Genomic DNA, 20,409 nt, shown 5'->3' on the forward strand with positions numbered 1-20,409 from the left:
ACCAATAGGAACGCGAGTTCTCTATGTCTTGGATCAGTGGAGATGGGCTGAGGCGGCCAGGACAGACCCAACACCACCGAGACCGACGGCCGCTGACAGCAGCACAAAGGGGAAGACTTGGGTAAGCTTACCCGGGACGTTCAACACAATGAGTTAACACTTATAAACGCAGCTTTGTTGTCTCATACTGCTAAAATTTCTAGTTATATTTTACGAGAAAGGCTAAGACGAGTCGACAGTGCTAGCTAACGTTAGGTCAGGTTATCGCGTAACGTTATGGCCAAAACTTCGTTGCCAGAGCGTCAGATAGTATTATCTCAGCTAGCAAAATGTTTTTGTTTTTAACTCAGGGTACACTACTACACTCAGGGCAACTTTTAACAAATATAATGGTGGTTGTTCAGTGAGTCGTTTTACAAGTTTTTGCCGTGTGAAGTAGCTGCTAATAGCAAGCTAACCTGAGCAGTATCCCAGTTTAATCCAGGCCAGGTTAGTTGTGTGTTAGCTAACGTTAGCTGGTCGCGACTGTAATGCTGCATGTTAATTAATGCTATCTTGTACTGATATTGTGGACGATAGTTTGTTTTCAGGACATGGTCAGTGTTTCTAATAACATTATGAAGTGAGCATCTTCATCTTGTCTTGCTCTGAAAATACAAATACCCACAACAACCCATTACTGTCGACTAGGGATGCGTATTTTAAGGAATTTCCTAAATCGATAGTCGGGATCGTTACAAACACCAATCGTTTATTCATTGAAATATACTGTTTAGAAAGATTTTATTATAGAACAGTATATTTCATAAGTTAACCACTGACCTGATAGGTGAGCAGATTAAGTAAGCAACAAGTTAACCTGAATTATAAATGAAAACTATGACTTCATGTAAAATTGCAGTTTCCTCCATTTGACCAGACAAAATTCAGTGTACTAAACATCGCAAACAATCCTGCACAACCAGACTTCACTGGAGCTTGTAGTAGATCACATTAACACTGTTGGATGTGGCACACAGTTAAAACAAAACCTGACCCGTTTTTCTTTATCAAAAGCAGCAGTAAACCATAAATGACATGTAAGGTTAGCAAATGCACATGAAACAGGTTACACCACTTTCCCCACAAGAAAGTCTCTAGTTTTACTGGTTTTATATCATATAACATGCACACCTTATATGCATGATGGCAGTGACATGTCTGTTACTGTACAGCTGTAAACTGTACAGATGTTGGGAACACCCGCTCAGCTGATGCCCAGGGGATGAATAGAGTTGTCACTTATCCCTTTTTTGTATTGATTATGTTTAATTAGATTATTACCTCTTGCGAATGTTAATACAGCAGCTGTATGATATTTAGCTCCTGGCCTGTGTTAACCGAGCCTCAGATAGCTAGGTAAAGTGTAGAGTTTATTTTTACACTTGTAAAGCATGATTTTATACCTTGATGACTGTTTGGGTGGTTAAGCCTATCAAATCTACTGGCCCTACAGCTCTCAAAACCAGACTCTGACCAAAAACTACACTTTACAGCTAAACGAGAATGAGCTGTTAGACCTTTGACCTGGAGAGTGCAAATTAGGTCACACACCTTTTCCCTTTGATTCATTAGTATTTGTACTTCAGCAGTTTTGCTTATAGATGATGACTTTCTGAAACTAATGACAGCTATATACTGTAGTGGATAATAAAACCTGATGCCATCCTTTTACCATTGGGGTAAATTATTTACCTTCCTATGGGCCTCAGAACCCCTCGAGCCAAGTGTCCCACAGTTACTCCATACTGTTTGTCTACATAATTTGATGAATCAAAAATTAATTAAAAAGTTGTTTCATCAAATTGTTTACATTTTTCTCTCTGTCAAGTGATTAGCAGAAAAATTAAGGCAAAATATGATTATTTACTTCCTGATGAACTGTAAGGCAGCCATACAGCTTCCTTATCAATAGGCTTATTGCCTTCCCTTTAATGTGAAGCATGAGTTTACCAGGGCAATGTTTAACCTAGAAAGAAGTACACTTTTATCACATAGGCTTATCTGACCTACTTCAGAGTTTGTTCTTTAAACTTGCTTGTCTTCTGCCTATTTTGCATTTTTTTCGTAATTTTGTTAGTGCATCTTTTCTTGTGAGCTTTCATTGTCTTTTTAAAGTACAATAACCATGAAACCAGTTCTGTAAGGTAACACGTCCATTAAAAGAAATGCAACAATTAATAATCTAATGCTGCTGTACTCTAAAGTTGACTCCCCATAATGCACAGGATCAAAGACAGACTACTAATTTGGGCCGCCATATATCATTAATATTACTGACAGTTAAGTAGCAAGACATTACATTACAGAAATGCCAAATCAAGTTTGAGGTAATTAGAAACAGTGTCGCTACCACATAGTTTATATGTAGTATCATTAGCAGAGTTTTTAAAATCCCAGATATCAATATCAGTATTGGTCCTTCAAAATGCTCTAACCTTCAGGATATGCAGAGGATAAATTGGATCTCTTTGTTCATTAACAGTGACTACACCCAGATGTAGCACAGTAGTACATTCAGTCATGCTGTAGCAGCCAGAAACCAAAGTGGATTCATTCCTAACTGCTGAGGTAACTAAGCCAGTACAATAATGACAGACAGTGGTTGGATTTGAAAGATTCAGAGACCTTTTTGCATTAACTCACGATCAGATAATCAGTATAATGTTGTGATTATATACATAGAAAAAAAATTAAAAATTAGGCTTTCCATGTTAGACATTAACATCATATCCATAATGTGAAAACAAGAATACCAGTAAGTATGTAAAGATACTCAGTGGCCCCCATTGTGAGGAACCCAATATTTTTATAGGTTGCTTTAGCAGGTCGATCAGTATAAAACATTTGCATAATGTGAACTTAGCATTGAATTGAAGCATGAATCCTACCAACCATAACATCTGATAAGCTAATTGCAGTTACATTGGATTCTAGTGAATATGGTGGCTAGTAAGTAACAAAGAAACATTGTGCAGAAATAAGAGGTATGTCTAGATGATTTCAGTGATCTCTCTATGACACTGACATGTTATGACCTTTTAAGCACAATGGCAAACTTGTTCCAACAGCGGAATATTTATTTATTTTTATCATTTGGAGTCTATGGCCACCATTATTATCATTACATCCAATATAAACTCCCTTTTATCTGCCAAATTCTTCACTTTTTTTAACCAACTAGTTGCTGTTTGGTGCTGAGCAGGTGTGTGTGTGTGTGTGTTTAATTTATTTATTTTTTTAAAGCTTTTTTGCTGAAAATAGCTGCCTGCTGCATCTGAAAATGACCTTGTAAAAATGGTGAGAGCAAACCAAAAAAGTTGCAGAAAGGACAGCTGCATCTCAGTAAAAGCAAAGTGAGCTGCAGATTCAGGTGATCATTTCCTGTAGTTTTTTTCATTGCAGTCGACCCCTTTGGCACATTTTTAATATTTACATTGTTATTATAAAAATATTAATAATAGCTGCTTTATATGTCAATATGCATCTTGATCACAGTTTTTTAACAGTAGCTTAAGTGATCCAGAATTTTTTATTTTTTTTAGTTGATGTTTATGTTAAAAATGTATTTATAATTTTATATTTTGTATATAGTAGACAGGTTTCCTGTTCACCTTGTAGGTTTTTTGTTTTGCAGTATCTCTAACATCTAATCTGCATAACTGAAATGCAAGAGCATGCATGCAGATGAACGTGCACAACTCCACAGAGATGTCTCTCACTTTCACATGACAATCAGTGTTTGTGTAGTGTTGTTAGTCGCCTCTGACAGTGTTGCTTCTTTCTCGTGCCTTTGTGTCAAATGGGATGACTCTTGGAGATGCAGGGCTAACTGAGATGCTCTCAGCCCAGAGTCTACGCACAACAACCAGGCCTTTTGTCCCTACTTTGCTACCATGCACCCACACAGTTCTCATAATGTCATGGAAAAAGAGCGTCTTTATCTTTGCTTTCCAAAGACTCATCTCAATCACATATTTTAGGCTCAGTCCAAAAACACAGCAGCTTAAACAGGCTAATGCGACAATATGCCTACAGTAATGTTGGGCCCACCCATACTGGGTTTGACATTGAAATGTTCATTCACACATGTAGGATTAAACAGATGTCCAAACTGAACTCATTAACTTTTTTGTTGATTTACAGTTAGCATTAGGTTTTGTGGATGTTGCAGACCTCAGCAGGTTAGACTGTATAAATCCCATTTTCTCCCAATCAGCTCCTGACAGTGTTTGTGTTGTTTCTTTGTTTTGATTTGTTTTATGTTTGTTTTTGTTTTTTTGTTTTTTACCGTGCTCAAGTAGGTGCTTAGCTGTGGAGGGAGGGAGGGAGATGGGGTATAGAAGGGGATGGCCAGAGGCTTGCCAAATCGGATAAGAGTGCACTTGGAAGGAGAAAGTGATAGAGGAGAGGACTACAAGAGAAGCGGGAGAAGGAAAGATACAGAGCCAGGGTGGGTGGAGGAAATAGAAGAGAATGACAGAGTACCGTGTGTTACAAGAAAAAAAAGAGGGACTCAGAGTGGTTTAGGCTGATATAAAAGGATAAAGGCGGGGTTGTGGTTTGTGTCACATGATCCCCCAGCCAGCAGGCTCTATCCTACTGAGCTCCAGGTGGCAGAGAGACCAGAGATACAGTAGATACAGATGGCAAGAGGGAGCAGGACACACTAGCAAGCCACACCACAAAGACAACTAAAATTCCTTGTTCATTCCCTCCCTCCTCATACACCGCTTCTTCCACTGTTCTCTCTGTCCTTAATTCTTTGCAGTCTCGCTCGCTCCTGCTCTTCCTTGCTCCTGGCCCCAGCAGGCCAGGGAATGTCCCGGCGACGAGATGCCTTACGTAGACCGACAGAATCGCATCTGTGGCTTCTTGGACATCGAGGAAAATGAGAGCAGTGGCAAGTTCCTGCGTCGTTACTTCATACTGGACACACAGCAGGGAAGCTTGGTGTGGTTCATGGACAACCCACAGGTAATTGTACAGGATTGTGTTAACTTTGTTCTTAGCTTTCTTCCTGGGAAAAAGCCTCCAGGTAACTGCACAGACATATATTTCATTTTTTGATGGAAAGTTGGTCAATTTACAGGCAACATCATACCGGCTAGCATTAGTTAGTGACCAATGTGGGCGATCATGCAACTAAAGTCTAACAGTAGGCCACTTCTAGCTAAGGTGTCTTCATTCATTATGAATACAGAGCTAAGTACAGTCTAAATGCCTCCAGACATAGAAGGGATTTGTATTATGGATTAAGAATTAGGAATTAAGAATAGGTCAGGAATAACTCTGTGTTTTAGCTATGGACAGACATTGCTGTTAATATAAAGGAGGAGTAATTTCTTGTCTCTTGTCATCTGGATTTGCCCATGTAGTGAGCACTGAAACTTCCAGTGACCACAAATGTCCTCATTTTCTGTTCAGTGTCCCTAACTCAGTATTAGAGTATATCTCTCTTCTTGGTTTGTATCATCTAGCTGGTTTGGAAATGCTGTATTTGTAAGTGTGCTGTTACATGAAGTATTCATAGAAGTAGTGCAGAAAAATGTTTTAATAATTCATTAAGTCCTTTTCTTTTTATAGATTAAAAAAGATTAAATTTTAATGATGTTAAATCTGTATCTCCTGGTTTAAGAAACACAGAAATAAGCTGAAATTAACCATCCTTGAGTGCAGATAAACAGTATGTTATACTGTACCCATTGTAATATTGACAGGTTTTGAGAACCTGACTTCATTAATCCACAGCTAAGGTTCTTGGTTAGTTTTAGCTTCTAATATTGCATGTATTGTTCTTTTTAATGTTCTTTCACAGAACTTGCCCGTTGGTGCAGAGTGTGTTGGCTCCTTGAAGCTCACCTACATCTCTAAGGTCAGCAAAATATTACCACTGAAGTGCATCTGACACTAACATGATCAGATTATGTATAAATAGAATCTATTTACATTATTTGGTTGAACTGGGAAGCCATCGTTTGTCTTATCTTTGTCCTTCTCTAGGTCAGTGATGCCACTAAGCTGAGGCCTAAGGCAGAATTCTGCTTTGGTAAGAAAACACTGATCATTAAAATCATGCTGTTATTCATTTTGCTGCATGCATAATAATGACTTGATGATTTACAGGATGAGCACAGATAGTAAAATATAGACTTACATAGAAATAATTCAATGTCTCTAACCTTTTCATTTTTAACTAACACTGTTATGATAGATCATATGGGTCTTGGGCAATATGATGTTAAATAGTAAAAAACATACAGTAGTATAGGAATCCTTCTATAGCATAATAAGTTACATCTATAAAAGTGTAGAACTTAAAAATGCCTGCAGCAAACATCAACAAGATGATGTGATTCATCTTCTTCATTTACTAAGCTGACTATGCTTAATATAACCTAGAGGAAGAATATTTGCTGTCCTTGTCTGCCCTCTATACTTGGTCAAGCACTACTCTACACATACCTTTCTCACTGCTGACTAGTCAGCCTTGTCCAACATTGTTTAGCCAACACATAAAGATGCAGGAGGCTGCAACAGTTGGTCTGGTCTTCTGTTGGTGAGGTTTAACTATCTTTGGCTTGTTTATGCCATTCAGGCTTTATAACCCTAATCAGTGAAATAGTTATGTTGGTGTTATGTTTTCTTGGCTCATATTTTTTTAGTTCATTAATTGCAGATGTTCAGCTATTACACTTCTCTTCCGACAACCCTGTTTCTTTCATTTTCTTTCATGTTGTACCACAGAGAAGCTGTGGTTTTTGTCTTATCCATCTTTAATATAAATCTAAACAACAAAGTTATCCTGTGGAGTTTTCAATGTAAACAAACAGTTCTGCATTTTATCCAGCCTTATGATCTTAAAAGCATGTTCATTGTACTTTCCAGCTCACAAAACATTCAAAAAATGTTTAAAGCATTAAACCTTCACTGGTGCAGCTTCAGCTTCTTCTATTATGGTTGTGCATTACTAGCTTTTAAGAGACATTACCTCTGCCAGCTGTTGATATGCATTAATGGATGGCTCTTGTGTTCTTAGCCTGCGTGTGCATCACTGTTCTCTTTACAGTAGACAAGAACAGAGAAATAAACCTGGAAACTCTTTGTGAGACAAAAATGCTAAATGTTCTCTGGTTTTAGTTGGAGTTACTTATTTTCTTTGTCATATAGTTAATAAGTATATTTAAGTTTGAACAGTTGGTTAGGCAGCTATGCTTAACACATATGCATGTTCAGTAAAGGTATCCAAAATATCTAGTTCCTTATTTGGCATATAAAGTATCTGGCAGGCTTAGATTCTTACAATCAATTGATATGGCATAGGTAGGTATGTCGTGTCTTGTTCTTGTCCTTTCATTCTGTGTGGTCAAGATGAGAATGAAAAGTGTTGCTTAAATATGAACCATTGTCAGGTTATTTGAGAGTAAACCTCAAGTCCATGGAATTGTATACTAGCCGTTCCTCTCCTCTTCCATCGCCATTCAGTAGGAGGAAACACTAGTGTGTGAAAAGACATTGACTGCTGTGACTGTCTACGTGTATGGCTATACGCACACACCAGTTGCCTTGTTGAGGTTTCCACAGGATGCCAGCATCCTAATCGGAACCTGATTCAGAGTTGTACAAAGTTATTTTTAAACTTCTTTGTGTACCGCATGTTTTGCTAATATCTATGAATCCTGCTGCTCTCCCTCTTCCTTCATCTAGCAACTTATGGAGAAACATAGTGCAAAAAGTGTTTTGTTCATTTTGGTAAGAGAGAGTGGTGAATATGTGTGTATAAGTTTGATGCTCTGTTACATTTGTCAGCAGCACACATTGTTTTATAATGTGTAATTGTGAGTCAGATCAGATATTACTGCCCCCAGATTTGTCCTTCCTCTGCCAGAGAGCCCACCATGCTTTCACCACTACAAAGTGGTTTACCTCTCCCAGAAATACAGTTGACACATTTGAAAGTTAATACTGTTGGAAACATTCATGCTGGTCACCTAAATGAGACCAGGCAGACATTTATTTCCAAGGAAGTAGAAAAAGTAGACAGTGAGTTCTTGCATCTGTCTAAGAGCTGGGGCAAAAACACAGAACAGGGAAGAATGATGTTCATTGTGCCACAGAATTTAAGCTCTGTGTCTTTTACAGCTCAGATCCACCAGATTTACCATTCCAGCATTAATGTAATTTATTCTTATGGTGTTGAAAGGAACTAAAGGAGATGCAGGGACAGTTCGATCTGCAGAACTGAAAGCTTTATGGAGAGACTTCATTTCTTTCAGCTCCTAAATCCTGATTCTAAATCCTAAACAACACTGACCCCAAAATTACATCTGTTGAAAATAGGGTTTGCAAATGCTCACATTGTGTGAAAATATGTGATAATTTTTAGTGGTTGGTAGCCATGGGCTTTTTATCTGTGAGAAGTGGGTAGGTGGTAGCAGGCTGAGGCAGCTGAATCTAGCTGGGTCATCATCCGCATGGAGAGTGCCTGTGTGTGTGTGTGTGTGGGGGGGGGGGGGGGGTTCCCTTGGCTCAGTTTTTTTTCACTTCTAGAAAAATCCAGCAGTGAATCTGTTTTCCTGACACCCAGTTAGTCACCAGTTGGTCAACACCTGTTTCATACTATATCTGTGTAATTTTAGTGCATATTTGCATGCAAGTCTGACTAAAGAGGCCCGAATATACTTTTACTCTTTCTATTGTTCCCACTGCTGTTTTCTATTAGTCATCAATGCTGGGATGAGGAAGTTCTTCCTGCAGGCCAATGATCAGCAGGACCTTGTGGACTGGGTCAACGCTCTCAACAAAGCCACAAAAATCACTGTGAGACAAACACGCACACACTCAAAGTGCACCGATAAACACAAGTCATGCAGTTCATTCCAGAATGAGCTGCACTAATCGGTTCTTTTCAACGCATTTTATTACTGTAAGAAATTTTTATTTCTTCCTCTTTCGTAGAAAAGAGTGACAGTAGTGACTCTGAACATGACTAACAGGGTACTGCATTGTTGTTACTGATAGCAGGATAAAGGACTGTTTTCTTTTTTCTCCATGGTGTTAACCATCCTGAAAAGAAATAAATATAAAATATGTTAAAGGTTTATCACCTGCATAAAGTAATTCCATACACTACTTTAACCTTTGACAAAATGGGTATTTTTCTTTTATTGCTGAATCCCAGCAAATGTCTGCTTCTCTTTAATTATGTTGTTCTTTTAAAACCTGTTTTCAAGCTCCTCAAGTCTGATGTGTTTTGTATTTTCCTAAGGTGCCAAAGTTGTCTGATGGTCAGCAGAATTCAGAAAACCAGAAGGCTTTGCTAGACGTTGGACCCAAGAAACAAGTTTCCTATAAGACAGAGATCATTGGAGGAGTCCCCATCATCACCCAGACACAGGTAAACATGAACACACACACACACACACACACACACACACACACACACACACACACACGTATGTGATATAGACTTGACTTGACGATTAAGACCTGAGTATACAGTGCATTCAGAAAGTATTCAGGCCCCCTTCACTTTTTTCAATTTTCTTATGTTGCAGCCTGATACTACAATTGTTTACATTATTATTTTTTCCTTATTAATCTACACTCAGTGCCACATATATGGATGACGGTGAATGGAAGTTTAATGAGATATTTTTAATATTCATGCTTGAAATAATGACAAAGTCCAATCAGAATTTTAGAAATGTCTGCTAATTTATTGAAAAGAAAAAACTGAAATATCACATTTACATAAGTATTCAGACCCTTTACTCAGTACTTAGCTGAGGCACCTTTGGCAGCAATTACAGCCTTGAGTCTTTTAGGTTATGTCGCAACAAGCTTTGCACACCTGTATTGAAGGATTTTCTGCCATTCTTCTTTGCAAATCCTCTAAAGCTCGATCAGGTTGGAAATGTTTTCAGGTCTCTCCAGAAGTCGGGGCTCTGGCTGGGCTGCACTAGGACATTCACAGAGTTGTCCCCAAGCCACTCCTCTGTTGTCTTGGCTGTATGCTTAGGGTCGTTGTCATGTTGGAAGGTGAACCTTCGGTCCAGTCTGAGTGAGGTCCTGAGTGCTGGGGAACATTGACGATATCACTGTACTTTGCTCCATTCAGCTTTCTCTCAACCCTGACCAGTCAAAAAACACCCCCACAGCATGAGGCTGCCACCACCATGTTTCACTGTTGGGATGGTATTGGGCAGCTGAAGAGAGGGGTCTGGTTTCCTCCAGACATAACGTTTAGAACTGAGGCTAAACATTTCAATCTTGGGTTTCAGCAGACTAGAGAATCTTGTTCCTCACAGTCTGAGAGACCTTCAGATTGGTGGAGGACTGCAGTGATCTACACAGGATCTCTGGAGTTTTGTTAGAATGACCATTGGGTTCTTGGTCACCTCTCTCTCTCCCGCGATTGCTCAGTTTGGCTGGGTGACCAGCTCTTGGAAGAGTCCTAGTTGTGCCAAACTTCTTCCATTTAAGTATTATGTGCTCCTGCGGACCTTCAGTGCAGCAGAACTTTTGTGTAGCCTTCCCCAGCTCTGTGCTGATCAATAATCCTGTCTGAGATCTACAGGTAGGTCCTTTGACCTCATGGCTTGGTTTTTGCTCTGATATGCATTTCCTGCAGTGAGGCATTCTCTAGAGAGGTGTGTGCCTTTCTAAATCATGTCCAATCAATTTAATTTACCACCGTTGAACTCCAATCAAGGTGTAGAAACATCTTAGCAAAGATCAAGAGAAATGGGATGCACCTGAAGAAAGGGTCTGAATACATACGTAAATGTGATATTTCAGTTTTTCCTTTTTCGTACATTTGCAGACATTTCTAAAATTTGCCATTATGTGGCCCTGAGTGTAGATTACTGAGAGGAAAAAATCTGTGTAAACAATTGTAGTATCAGGCTGCAATTTAACAAAATTGAAAAAAGTGAAAGAGGGTCTGAATACTTTGAATGCACTGTATGTAATTACTTTCATTTTTTTCAATTCACTTCCAGGTTCTCAAAAGAGAGAAGGGATGTTTTACATAATTTTACCTAATAATTTCAACCTAAATATTGCTGGGTTATGGATTGTTAGTTGGTCAAATCAGGCAGTTTGAAGCCACTTTAGGCCCTGAGAAATTGTGATGGGCATTTTTTTTTGTTGTTTGTTTTTTTATTTATAGTAGTGAATATGCAGTACATATGTCCTGTTAAATTATTTTACCTTTTCTCAAAATTCTAATGTATTTTGTGGTTGTACAGTCTATAAAATATTAAATATATATAAATATCATTGGAACAGTAATTTCAGTATTTGTGATTTCCAGCATGAAGGTGGTGACAGTGTGGACAGAGCGGAGCGTGAGGCCATGCATCGTTCTCACAGCCAGCTGCCGTATTTCCTGGGCAGACCAGCTCAAGAGCACACCGTCATCAAGTCAGGCTACTGTGTGAAACAAGGAGCTGTGGTAAGTACCTGCTACTGTCTGGGGTCATCTGGTACAGTTTGGAGAAGTCTTTCAATACATCTGGAACTGGGACTCTTGAAACATCTTTTAAATTAGGCATAGCTGCTTGCACTGTAACAACACATGTTTGCTTTACCATGGACACATAACACTGTTTATGATTAATACCACACTTACAATGAATATGAGATCCACAAAAAGAAATAACCTCTACATGTGAAAAGAAATTTAAAGCCTCAAGGAAATGCAACTTCTCCAGTATGAACAATTCTTTGCTTCATCAGTGCCCAAGGATAATGGACTTCCCCCACACTAAATGTGTATAGACTAGAAAAGATTGTGCTTTCATTACTGAGATTACATGTCTCTTTCCCTTTTCATATCCAGATGAGAAACTGGAAACGACGATATTTCCTACTGGAAGAAAACTCGATGAGTTACTTCAAGTCAGACTTGGTAATGTACTTTGATTAAATCATGTGAAGCCTTAAAAGAATATTGTTATTGATGGTAGAACTGGATTGGATTCATTTCCACAGTCTGAAGCTAAGTAAGAGCAACTACACAGTCCTGAGTTCTGACATGTTTTATTTGAGGACTGTGGAATTCAGTGCCGTCACTTCACATGCCCTATCATGCCTTGTTCTCCCCTGGCCATTTTTATACATACAGACTGTGCTCAAGATATACTGCATATACCCTACCCCATCTTTGTCAAGATCTGTCCTTGTTTGGCATCTTTAATCTGTCTCTTTGGTTTAATGGGCCCCAAGAACATAGACTCATTGTCTGCCATGTTAAATGGCCAGGTCAACAAAGTTAGAACCATACAAGTTTTTTATTTTGCTGTTTATTACTTCTAGCAAACAGTTTTCTGTCCATATGAAACATAAAATCATTAAAAAAAATAACCTTGTTTATAGCTGATTAGAAAAGGCATTTTAAATGATGAGTAACATGTATTGTAAGTGTTATGAACAGTTATTTGCTTGCCTTTAGGAGAAAGAGCCTCTAAGAATGATCCCACTGAAGGAAGTTCATAAAGTCCAGGAGTGCAAACAGAGGTATTGAACATGTCCCAGCATTTTCTTATTCAACAAAAACATTTCTTTTGTCCAACAAGATGATGTTTATCTTTTCTGATTTAGATAAAAACATACAGTGGATGAGATAAAAATGATTTGACTTGTTTTTCATTTTTGTTCTATAGTGACATCATGATGAGAGATAATCTCTTTGAAGTTGTCACCACATCAAGGACGTTTTACATACAGGTATGTCTTTTTCTTTGACAAAGAGAAGGTACAGTACTACCTATTCTCTCACACACACAAAACTCTTTCAGATTTTACTGTACTACACTTGACTTTCTTGCCTCACTGCATGTTTGCCTTTCTTTCACTTGTTACATTCTGATTTGCATTATTTCATCCTGTTTCTCACTGTCAATATTTTTCTCTCTGTGTGCAAAGGCGGACAGTCCAGAAGAAATGCACAGCTGGATTAAGGCTGTCTCAGGGGCCATTGTAGCCCAGCGGGGACCTGGGAGGTCTGCTGCTACAGTATGTATAATACAAAGTACAGTACAGTGCCACCATGACATGGATCAGATCATTATAATTAGACTGAAATATGAAGGGAAGCACACATTTCAAAGATTCAAATGTACCTGTGGAAAAGGAAGATGACTTCAGACTTGACTTTCTTAAAGGAGCAAAACCTGAGACATAGCTTGCTTAGACTAAACCTATTAACAGGATTTGTTTGTATTTATATACAGTGTGTGGTTTTTTGCTGTCACAAGCGCTCAGATGCTTATGATCTTTGACCTCATTTCAAACTGCTGCAGAATAGCACAAACAGTATATTTCGGAGGACCCTGCCCTTATTCTTGAAGTTTAACAATTATGTATAGTCTGAAAATAAGATGGATGCAGCTGAACTGCTCTGTATAGTCCACATAGTTCACAGCACCTGAGCTGTGAGCTGGTACAGGGCCTTGGAACATTTGATTTTGTTTTTGCCTGTTTTGTGGCTCTCAATTAGACAATCAACAGTTGATGGATGGCAGGAAATGAATGGAGAGAGAAATGGGGACCAACGTGCAACAAAGGTAACCAGCTGGACGCAACCTTGGGAAATTGCAATCCATGGCTGGCACCTTAACGCCTGTTTTTTTTTTTTTTTTTGGACTGAATTAGGTTATGAGTACATAGGATAATCAGTCATCACTTTTCACAAGTACATAAAAACTGTGGGAGTATGTTACCTGTGTTTTAGAGCCATTTAATTGGTTCCATCATTTGCCTACATACATAGACAGTCAGCCAGCCTTGGTAGGTGAGAAGAGACAAAAAGCTAATTTTATAGTCCTGTCTGAAGAGGAAAAAGGAGTCCTCTGCCACAGTTGGAAACATTCAGACACCACTGCGCTGTCCATTTCTCTACAGTTCCCTCTTTCTCACCTCTTGTCTTTCTCTCTCTTTGCTTGTTTTTCTCTCACCTCCTTTTCTCTCTCCTGTACCTATCCTTATCCTTTTTCCCTTTCTTTCTTTGTCACAATCTCTTCTCCTTCTCTCCCAGTGGGCAGATGGCCCATCTGCTCTAATCCTGCTTTGCACTGTGTTGTTGCAGATGCGGCAGGCCAGACGGCTGTCGAACCCCTGTATACAGAGGTATACGTCCCGAATCGGGGAGTGCAGCAGCACGTATGTCAGCTCGTCTAAATCCCCCCTTTAAACTATAAGTTCACCTTTTTTTAATACTGTTTCCCACTCACTGGCTGGCCCTTTGTGGTTGTAGATATTCGGCAAGCAGATCAGATCTGACAACTCGGATGCTCCTTTTTTTCTAAGAACCAACCACACCTTACGTATGGCTGTGATAACCCAGCAAGCGCTCCTCCCTTCACGCCCTCGTCCTCATTGCCTCTCTTATCCACTCCTCCTTTGCTTTTCCTTTGCCATTGCTTTAAGCTTGGCTTAAAGTTTCAGTCCATTCATTCAGGTAGCTTACTGCTAAACAGGGAAAAATCTTGTCAGGAATTTTTTGACTTAAGGTGTGCTTATTTTAGCTTTTCTTGCATGTGATGGCTGTCGCCATGAGCATGGCAACTGAAATAAAGGACACCTCAAGTCATTCCAGCGCTAGAAATTTCCAGTAATATTTTTGATTAGGTACAGGTTGAATTTAAACAACTGGAATATGACCATCTGACTATCAGATAGACCTGCAGTCACTGTCCCCGTCCCTCTCTTGTAGCTTCACTTGCACAGCTTTCACTGGTCTTTGCCATTATGGATGATGCCTCAGTGAAAAAAATGGAGAAATATTGAGTAAATGTACAGTCTGTGCAAACACACATTCACTGCATGAACCACTTGACCAACTTAACTATAAATATCTTAAGCCTGTTTTCTATCTCTGTCTTTATTACTGGGTACATGTGTCTTTCACACCTTCTGTTTCTCTTCCTTTCATGCCCTGTTATCTCTGCAGTCTGCTGCAGATGTGTACCTGTCTTAGATGTGTGACATCCTGCTTGTCTCTCCTCCTCCCTCCTGTTCGCTGCCTGTATGTTTTTTTTTTCCTTTCTCAAACACATATTAATAAAATACTTGTTTCCATGGTGACTTCCTATACCTTTTGTGTGCTAAATTCTGAACATTCTAGCAGCTTTGAAATGAGCACTCATGAGTGTTGAATCCACACACCCAGTCACAAACTGGTTTTCATAATAGCATGTTGATTTACATGCATATGCTTGGGTTGTAAGAGCTATTGAAGTGCCTGAGTTACCTAACCCAGCACAATAGAAAATAACCATGTATAGCAACACTGCAATAAATCATAGCCTTTCAGTGCTCAGTTAAATCATAGGTAATGTTTCTTGACCAGTTTAGTTTCATCTTCCTCATTTATGTCATAAGAAAAATGGTTGATGGAGAAAAAAATGGTTGTCACTGCTTTCCAGGATTTTCAGATATGTTTGTTCTAGGAAGCTGATTTTTCTATCTGTGATGCTTCAATGATATGATTTGTGGATTTACTAATCAGATGGATGTTATTGTGCTGCTGCAGCACTGTGTGGGAGAAGTGTCAAATTATAGAACCTTAACAGATATTATTGGTCTGTTGGTGCCTTATAGCTGAGATGTTCCTCTTACAAACATTTCATTACTTGCCCAATGGCTGCCCATTTTTGATTTCACTACCTCTGCTGTGTTTTCTGTCTTCCCACGCTTCTATTTTGTGTTTCAGAGACTGAAATCTGACAATGAAAAGCTGTGAAATAATGAGAAACCACCAACCACTGCTTCCTAAGACACTCTGCTGTTCCACTGAAACCTGCTGAGACTACCAAAACTAAAACCTGCTGACACTTCTACCACCACTCCTGCTACCTTCTCTACTACTGTTTCTACTGCTACTACTCCTACTACTCCTACTACTATTACTACCACTACCACTACCACCACCACCACCACCATCTCCACACTAGCAATTCTACACCTACTACAACCTTCAAGCTGCATCAGGCTACACGTTCTGGAGCTAATTCCAAGTCTGTAACTCACTTTGACTCTTCTCAAGTAAACTACACATATCAGGATTTCACTTTTCTTACTAACAGCCACTTCTCTGTGTCCCCTGTTATTTATCTCTGTATTCCTGCTGTTTCTGCTGCAGGAACACGGCAGCCGTTCCACCTTCTACCGCAGCCCCACGGGTCCCCCCGTCCCTCGCTCGCCCATCTCTGCCATGCCACCATGCTACCCAGAGTGGGGGACCGCTGTCACGTGCGGCACACGCTCGCAGCCTGGCATGGGACAGCGAGCACTTCATGAGCCTGCTGCCATGGCCCAATCACAGCCACACGCCAACACGCCTGTCCCTGCAGGAGACGCGCCTGGCAAAGTGAACTGCCAACGACCTATGACCTCCATCAGGAACTCTGAGGAGTCACCATGGCGACGGCGGAGCAACTTTGAGCCCCACATACCTGTACCACTACTGGACCTGGAAGAGGCTGACCTGCCAGTGAGCGAGGTCTGAGCCATTAAACTCTACGTTAAAACTGGTTGGAAGCTGACAGAGATTCCATAAAGTGGAGACCATGCACAGCAGGTGTTAAAAGTGCAGGCATTGGTTTTCAAACCACAGCTGTTGAAGATTGACAATCTACAACAAAACAAACTCATCTTTTGAACTCCTCCACTGTGCAGGAGAAACAAATTGGATTACCAGTGAACTGCACTTGTGTGCCAAAGACGACACAGTCTTCACCCACACCCCTCCGCCTGCCTGCTGTTTCATTTACAATGTTGTATTTATTTACTAGGAGTTAGCATTGTCAAAAGCTAAACACAAAACTACAACATTTTGCTCACTTGTGCTGATTAGAATTAAATGACAACTTTATTTTAACCTCTACCGGCACAGTGATGCATTCAATATTTGTGGAAAGAAGACTTTTTGTAAACCACTTTGTGCCAAGAAAATAACAAAGCTTTTAAGAGTGCACATTTGAGCAAAGGACTAGCTTTTCCTCATCTCTATAATTTAGACTGTGTGGCCCATTCTACACTCACCATTTTAACACTGGATCTGTCTACTAATGTTGGCCAATTAATACATCAAACCTTCACTCTAATGCAAATTATAATTCAAATATTCGGGTTTAGGATCAGATCCAAACAGTGACTATGTTTGTGTAAGACCCAATGTGTGTAATAATGCAAGACCAAATATATTTGTCACATTTAGTCAGATTATTTTAATTGTGAAACCTTTTAACTTTTATTTTGAAATATACAAAAAAAAAACTGAACGTTAGTTGTTTAATCATACATTGCAGGGCTCGCAGAATCTGATAGTCTGACGGGCAGGGTGGAGATAAATTTTGGTAGCCCGAGTGGAAGACGCAATATCCCCGGGACGTCGGGCTAGTGATTTTGCAGTGTCCTCCGTGAGTGTATTAGTTGACTGTTATTGACCACAGGCCACAAGTAGCTTACATGTAAATCTACAGTTGTTACAGTTAATCCACCTCTAATAGAAAAGTAAGAACATCATGCAGAACTACAAAAGAAAAACAATATTTTTGAAAGCTGTCACTGTACCTACATCACTTCATAACCTGAATTCACCTCTTTACAAACTACATTTTAGTGTATCAGACATGGTGAACTCAAGTTCGTGACAGCGGATGACGTGAGAAAGGTGTAACACATTTGTGAGCAAACAGGAATCACTAAACATTTGCTCTTATTCTTTCTCTAGTTCTCAGTGATGAAAGCTTCAGCAGCAGGCTTGGATCAGTGATAGATAAGTTTTGTGTCCTGATAGACTAGTTTAGCAACAGGTTTACATGAGTTAACAAAGCTGCAGTCCATTGTTTGAAAATGGTTATATTGTATAAGCACCATGTAAACATTTTGGATCATGGTTTAACAGAAAAAAAACATTCAAGTCACTTCTGTTGCATGTTACCAAGTTAATGACTCTTCTGATTGTCTTTCTCTCTAGGTTTTTTGTCAGTGGCTGCTTTGTGTGTTGTGTGTTTCCACAATAGAACCATGTGCGGCCGATTTATTTTTATATGTTTTTAGATGTTTTGTGGTTTAACTTCTTGCAACTGTTGCCAACCCAGTAGCAGGCGACTGCTTCATGGTTTTATTTCAAGATGTCACTGTTGTCCTGCTAAACAACACAGTGTCAGATTTTAATGCCTGCTTCATCTCAGCTCAGCAAAACAAACCTAGTCCACTCTGTTTTCAGGCTGTTGTAATTGGTTTGAATTGTCTCTATTTATTATGTGGATGACTTGAAAGAAATAAACACTGAAAATGCACTTGGGTTTCCTGGAGTATGAGGAAAAGTATGCTTACCTATCACCAAAAAGCAAAGTTGGATTGAGGAGGTGCACTGAGAGCTGTGTTTAGTCTGGAAGAAAATTCCTGTCAGTTCATGAAGGCTTGATCTGCCCTCTTGTGGTGAGAGAAGAATCTTCACCTCCTTCCACAGTGCTTGAGAAGTCATCAGTCAAAGATGGGATTATTTAGTTATGAGAGGATATTTCACCAGTGTATGGCACAGTACATAAGGAAACCAAGTAAAATATCAACATGAAACAACTGAAGAAATACATTTATTTACCAAATTAAATAAAGGTCACGCACTGAAAATATTCAATAGAAGTACTTTAGTGTTATCAGTAAGATGTACTTTTGAGTATGAATAGTAAATTTTACAGTTGTAGGTGGTCCAGGTGCTACAAAGATGAATGTGACCAATTAAAAACTGTACAAAATCTCTCAAATAGATGCAACGTACTTTAGTAAATGTATGTAGATACATTCGACCACCACAGAATGCATTTTCTGTTCAACACTGATGGTTTAGTCATGAATGGGCCAGGGGTTCATTATGTATCTATCTTCTCTAGCTGAGACAAAAACATGTATAGCTGATTGTTCCACTCTTCAGTATCTACTGTTGTTATCTTCACTCCATCTTTACATGCATCCATAACTCAGATTTTTTTTTAACCGTAGGGTGCAAGGCTTTGGTGTGGCTTCAAGCATGGAAACCCTCTCAAGGGCCTCACTTAGAAGCCAATACATCATTGCAGGCTGGAGTGATCACACAAGCCTCAGTGGTGTCCATTCATGGTTACGCTCACTGGCCTTGGTTGGAGAATGGGTGTTCCTTGTAGATGAGGTTGTTTTCATCTACAGATTTTCCCACCATTTCTTGCCTATATGTTGCCACTTAATGGCTCTGCTGATTTTGAAAGGTTTTACCACTGCTGTATGAGTTTTTGTCAGTCAACAGCATGGGTTGCTTTGTATTGATATGACATGGTGCTCAAATTAATTGGCTCTAAATTTAACTTTCTCATTTAACGCAAAACAGGTACCCTTAAATTCCAGGTTACAAGTCTGGATTGTACACTCTTAGAGGCCCGCACTGTACAGGACAGTCCAGTCTTTGAAATCATATGACTGCCTTCCATATTTTTATGCCCCTTCTCTAATTGCCTCTCGGATACAGAGTCTTGTGTTACCCAGACCTCCAGCACACCACGGGGAGCCTCATCCTTCAAGTTCAGTCATTGCTAAGCAGCAGTTCAGAGAAGTGCTCCTGTTCATCCAGCCACCACATTTAAACCAAGGCTCATTGAAACAACCCTGTGCTCTTAATCAATTAGACTGTGTTGAGGTGTTTAACGACATTGATTCGACAGCTGATTTTGTTTTTATTTATTCTTGTTTTATGTATATTTGTTTTTCTGTTTGTTTTAGTGTACGGCACTTTGTGTCAGCTCTTGCTGTTCTTAAAGCGCCTTATAAATAAAAGTATTATTATTATTCATTACTATTCATTACCTCAGTGGTTAGTGGACTCTTACAACTCACCACACACATCTAAACCTAACAGATGTGTTAAATGTGTTTGTTAAACTCAGTCCCTTGAAATGTGATCAAGAAAATCCTTTATGTGCCACAAATGGTCATTGAAACAAATATTTTGATTATTCTTTGACAGGCACTTTAACATGGGAGATATTTGTTGTCATTATTAGATGTTGTTCATATTCCTGCAAGCTGGGGGTTTATAACCCACAGAGCTGAGATTAGATCATAATAAATGGATAAATAATGTTTTTAATTAGAGCAAATTTGGCTGGTTATAAAAGCTACATAGAAGTGCCACATTAACTCCACAAATGTCACAATCCACCCAACTTTTTACCACCACTGATGTTCCTAATTAGCCATATGGCTTGTGTTGCTGCCAGAAGTGACTAATTCATAAAGGGTGTAGTAAAAAAATAAAAATAAAAAAAGATGCAGGAAACATGCCTGCAGGATGTGTGGAGTGTTGAGCTGCATATAAAACATCTGGGC

At 39.3% G+C, this 20,409-nt stretch overlaps 1 protein-coding gene across 8 annotated transcripts; it reads left to right on the forward strand.

Annotated features, from left to right (window-relative positions):
* On the forward strand, positions 1 to 18,350 carry LOC113131581 (pleckstrin homology domain-containing family A member 1-like). Of its 8 annotated transcripts, none has more exons than XR_003295815.1 (14): positions 1 to 121; positions 4,811 to 5,016; positions 5,858 to 5,914; positions 6,043 to 6,088; positions 8,762 to 8,859; positions 9,308 to 9,436; positions 11,357 to 11,497; positions 11,885 to 11,953; positions 12,497 to 12,561; positions 12,708 to 12,771; positions 12,970 to 13,059; positions 14,132 to 14,205; positions 14,996 to 16,061; positions 16,187 to 16,315. XR_003295815.1 is itself a non-coding variant. In XM_033325558.1 (14 exons), exons 2-14 carry the CDS (start codon positions 4,876 to 4,878, stop codon positions 16,416 to 16,418), a joined length of 1,281 nt encoding a protein of 426 aa, XP_033181449.1. In that variant the 5' UTR covers positions 1 to 121; positions 4,811 to 4,875; the 3' UTR covers positions 16,419 to 16,567. The 8 variants fall into 8 exon arrangements, 5 of the variants coding, with proteins under 5 accessions (XP_033181449.1, XP_026164778.1, XP_026164776.1 ...); XM_033325558.1 differs by having other exon boundaries at positions 14,996 to 15,070; positions 16,187 to 16,567; XM_026308993.2 differs by having other exon boundaries at positions 14,996 to 15,070; positions 15,758 to 16,327.
* Positions 18,351 to 20,409: the final 2,059 nt, after the last annotated feature.

The sequence above is a fragment of the Mastacembelus armatus genome, chromosome 15 (assembly GCF_900324485.2).
Source record: "Mastacembelus armatus chromosome 15, fMasArm1.2, whole genome shotgun sequence".
Classification (NCBI taxonomy): Eukaryota; Metazoa; Chordata; class Actinopteri; order Synbranchiformes; family Mastacembelidae; genus Mastacembelus; species Mastacembelus armatus.

Excerpts from the sequence above, each read along its gene's own strand:
- LOC113131581 (XM_033325558.1), top strand. The coding sequence starts at position 4,876 with ATGCCTTACGTAGACCGACAGAATCGCATCTGTGGCTTCTTGGACATC. Across the intron at positions 12,562-12,707 it reads GTCCAGGAGTGCAAACAGAG|TGACATCATGATGAGAGATA; the intron begins GTATTGAACATG and ends TTTGTTCTATAG. Across the intron at positions 15,071-16,186 it reads CTCCCTCCTGTTCGCTGCCT|GAACACGGCAGCCGTTCCAC; the intron begins GTATGTTTTTTT and ends TTTCTGCTGCAG.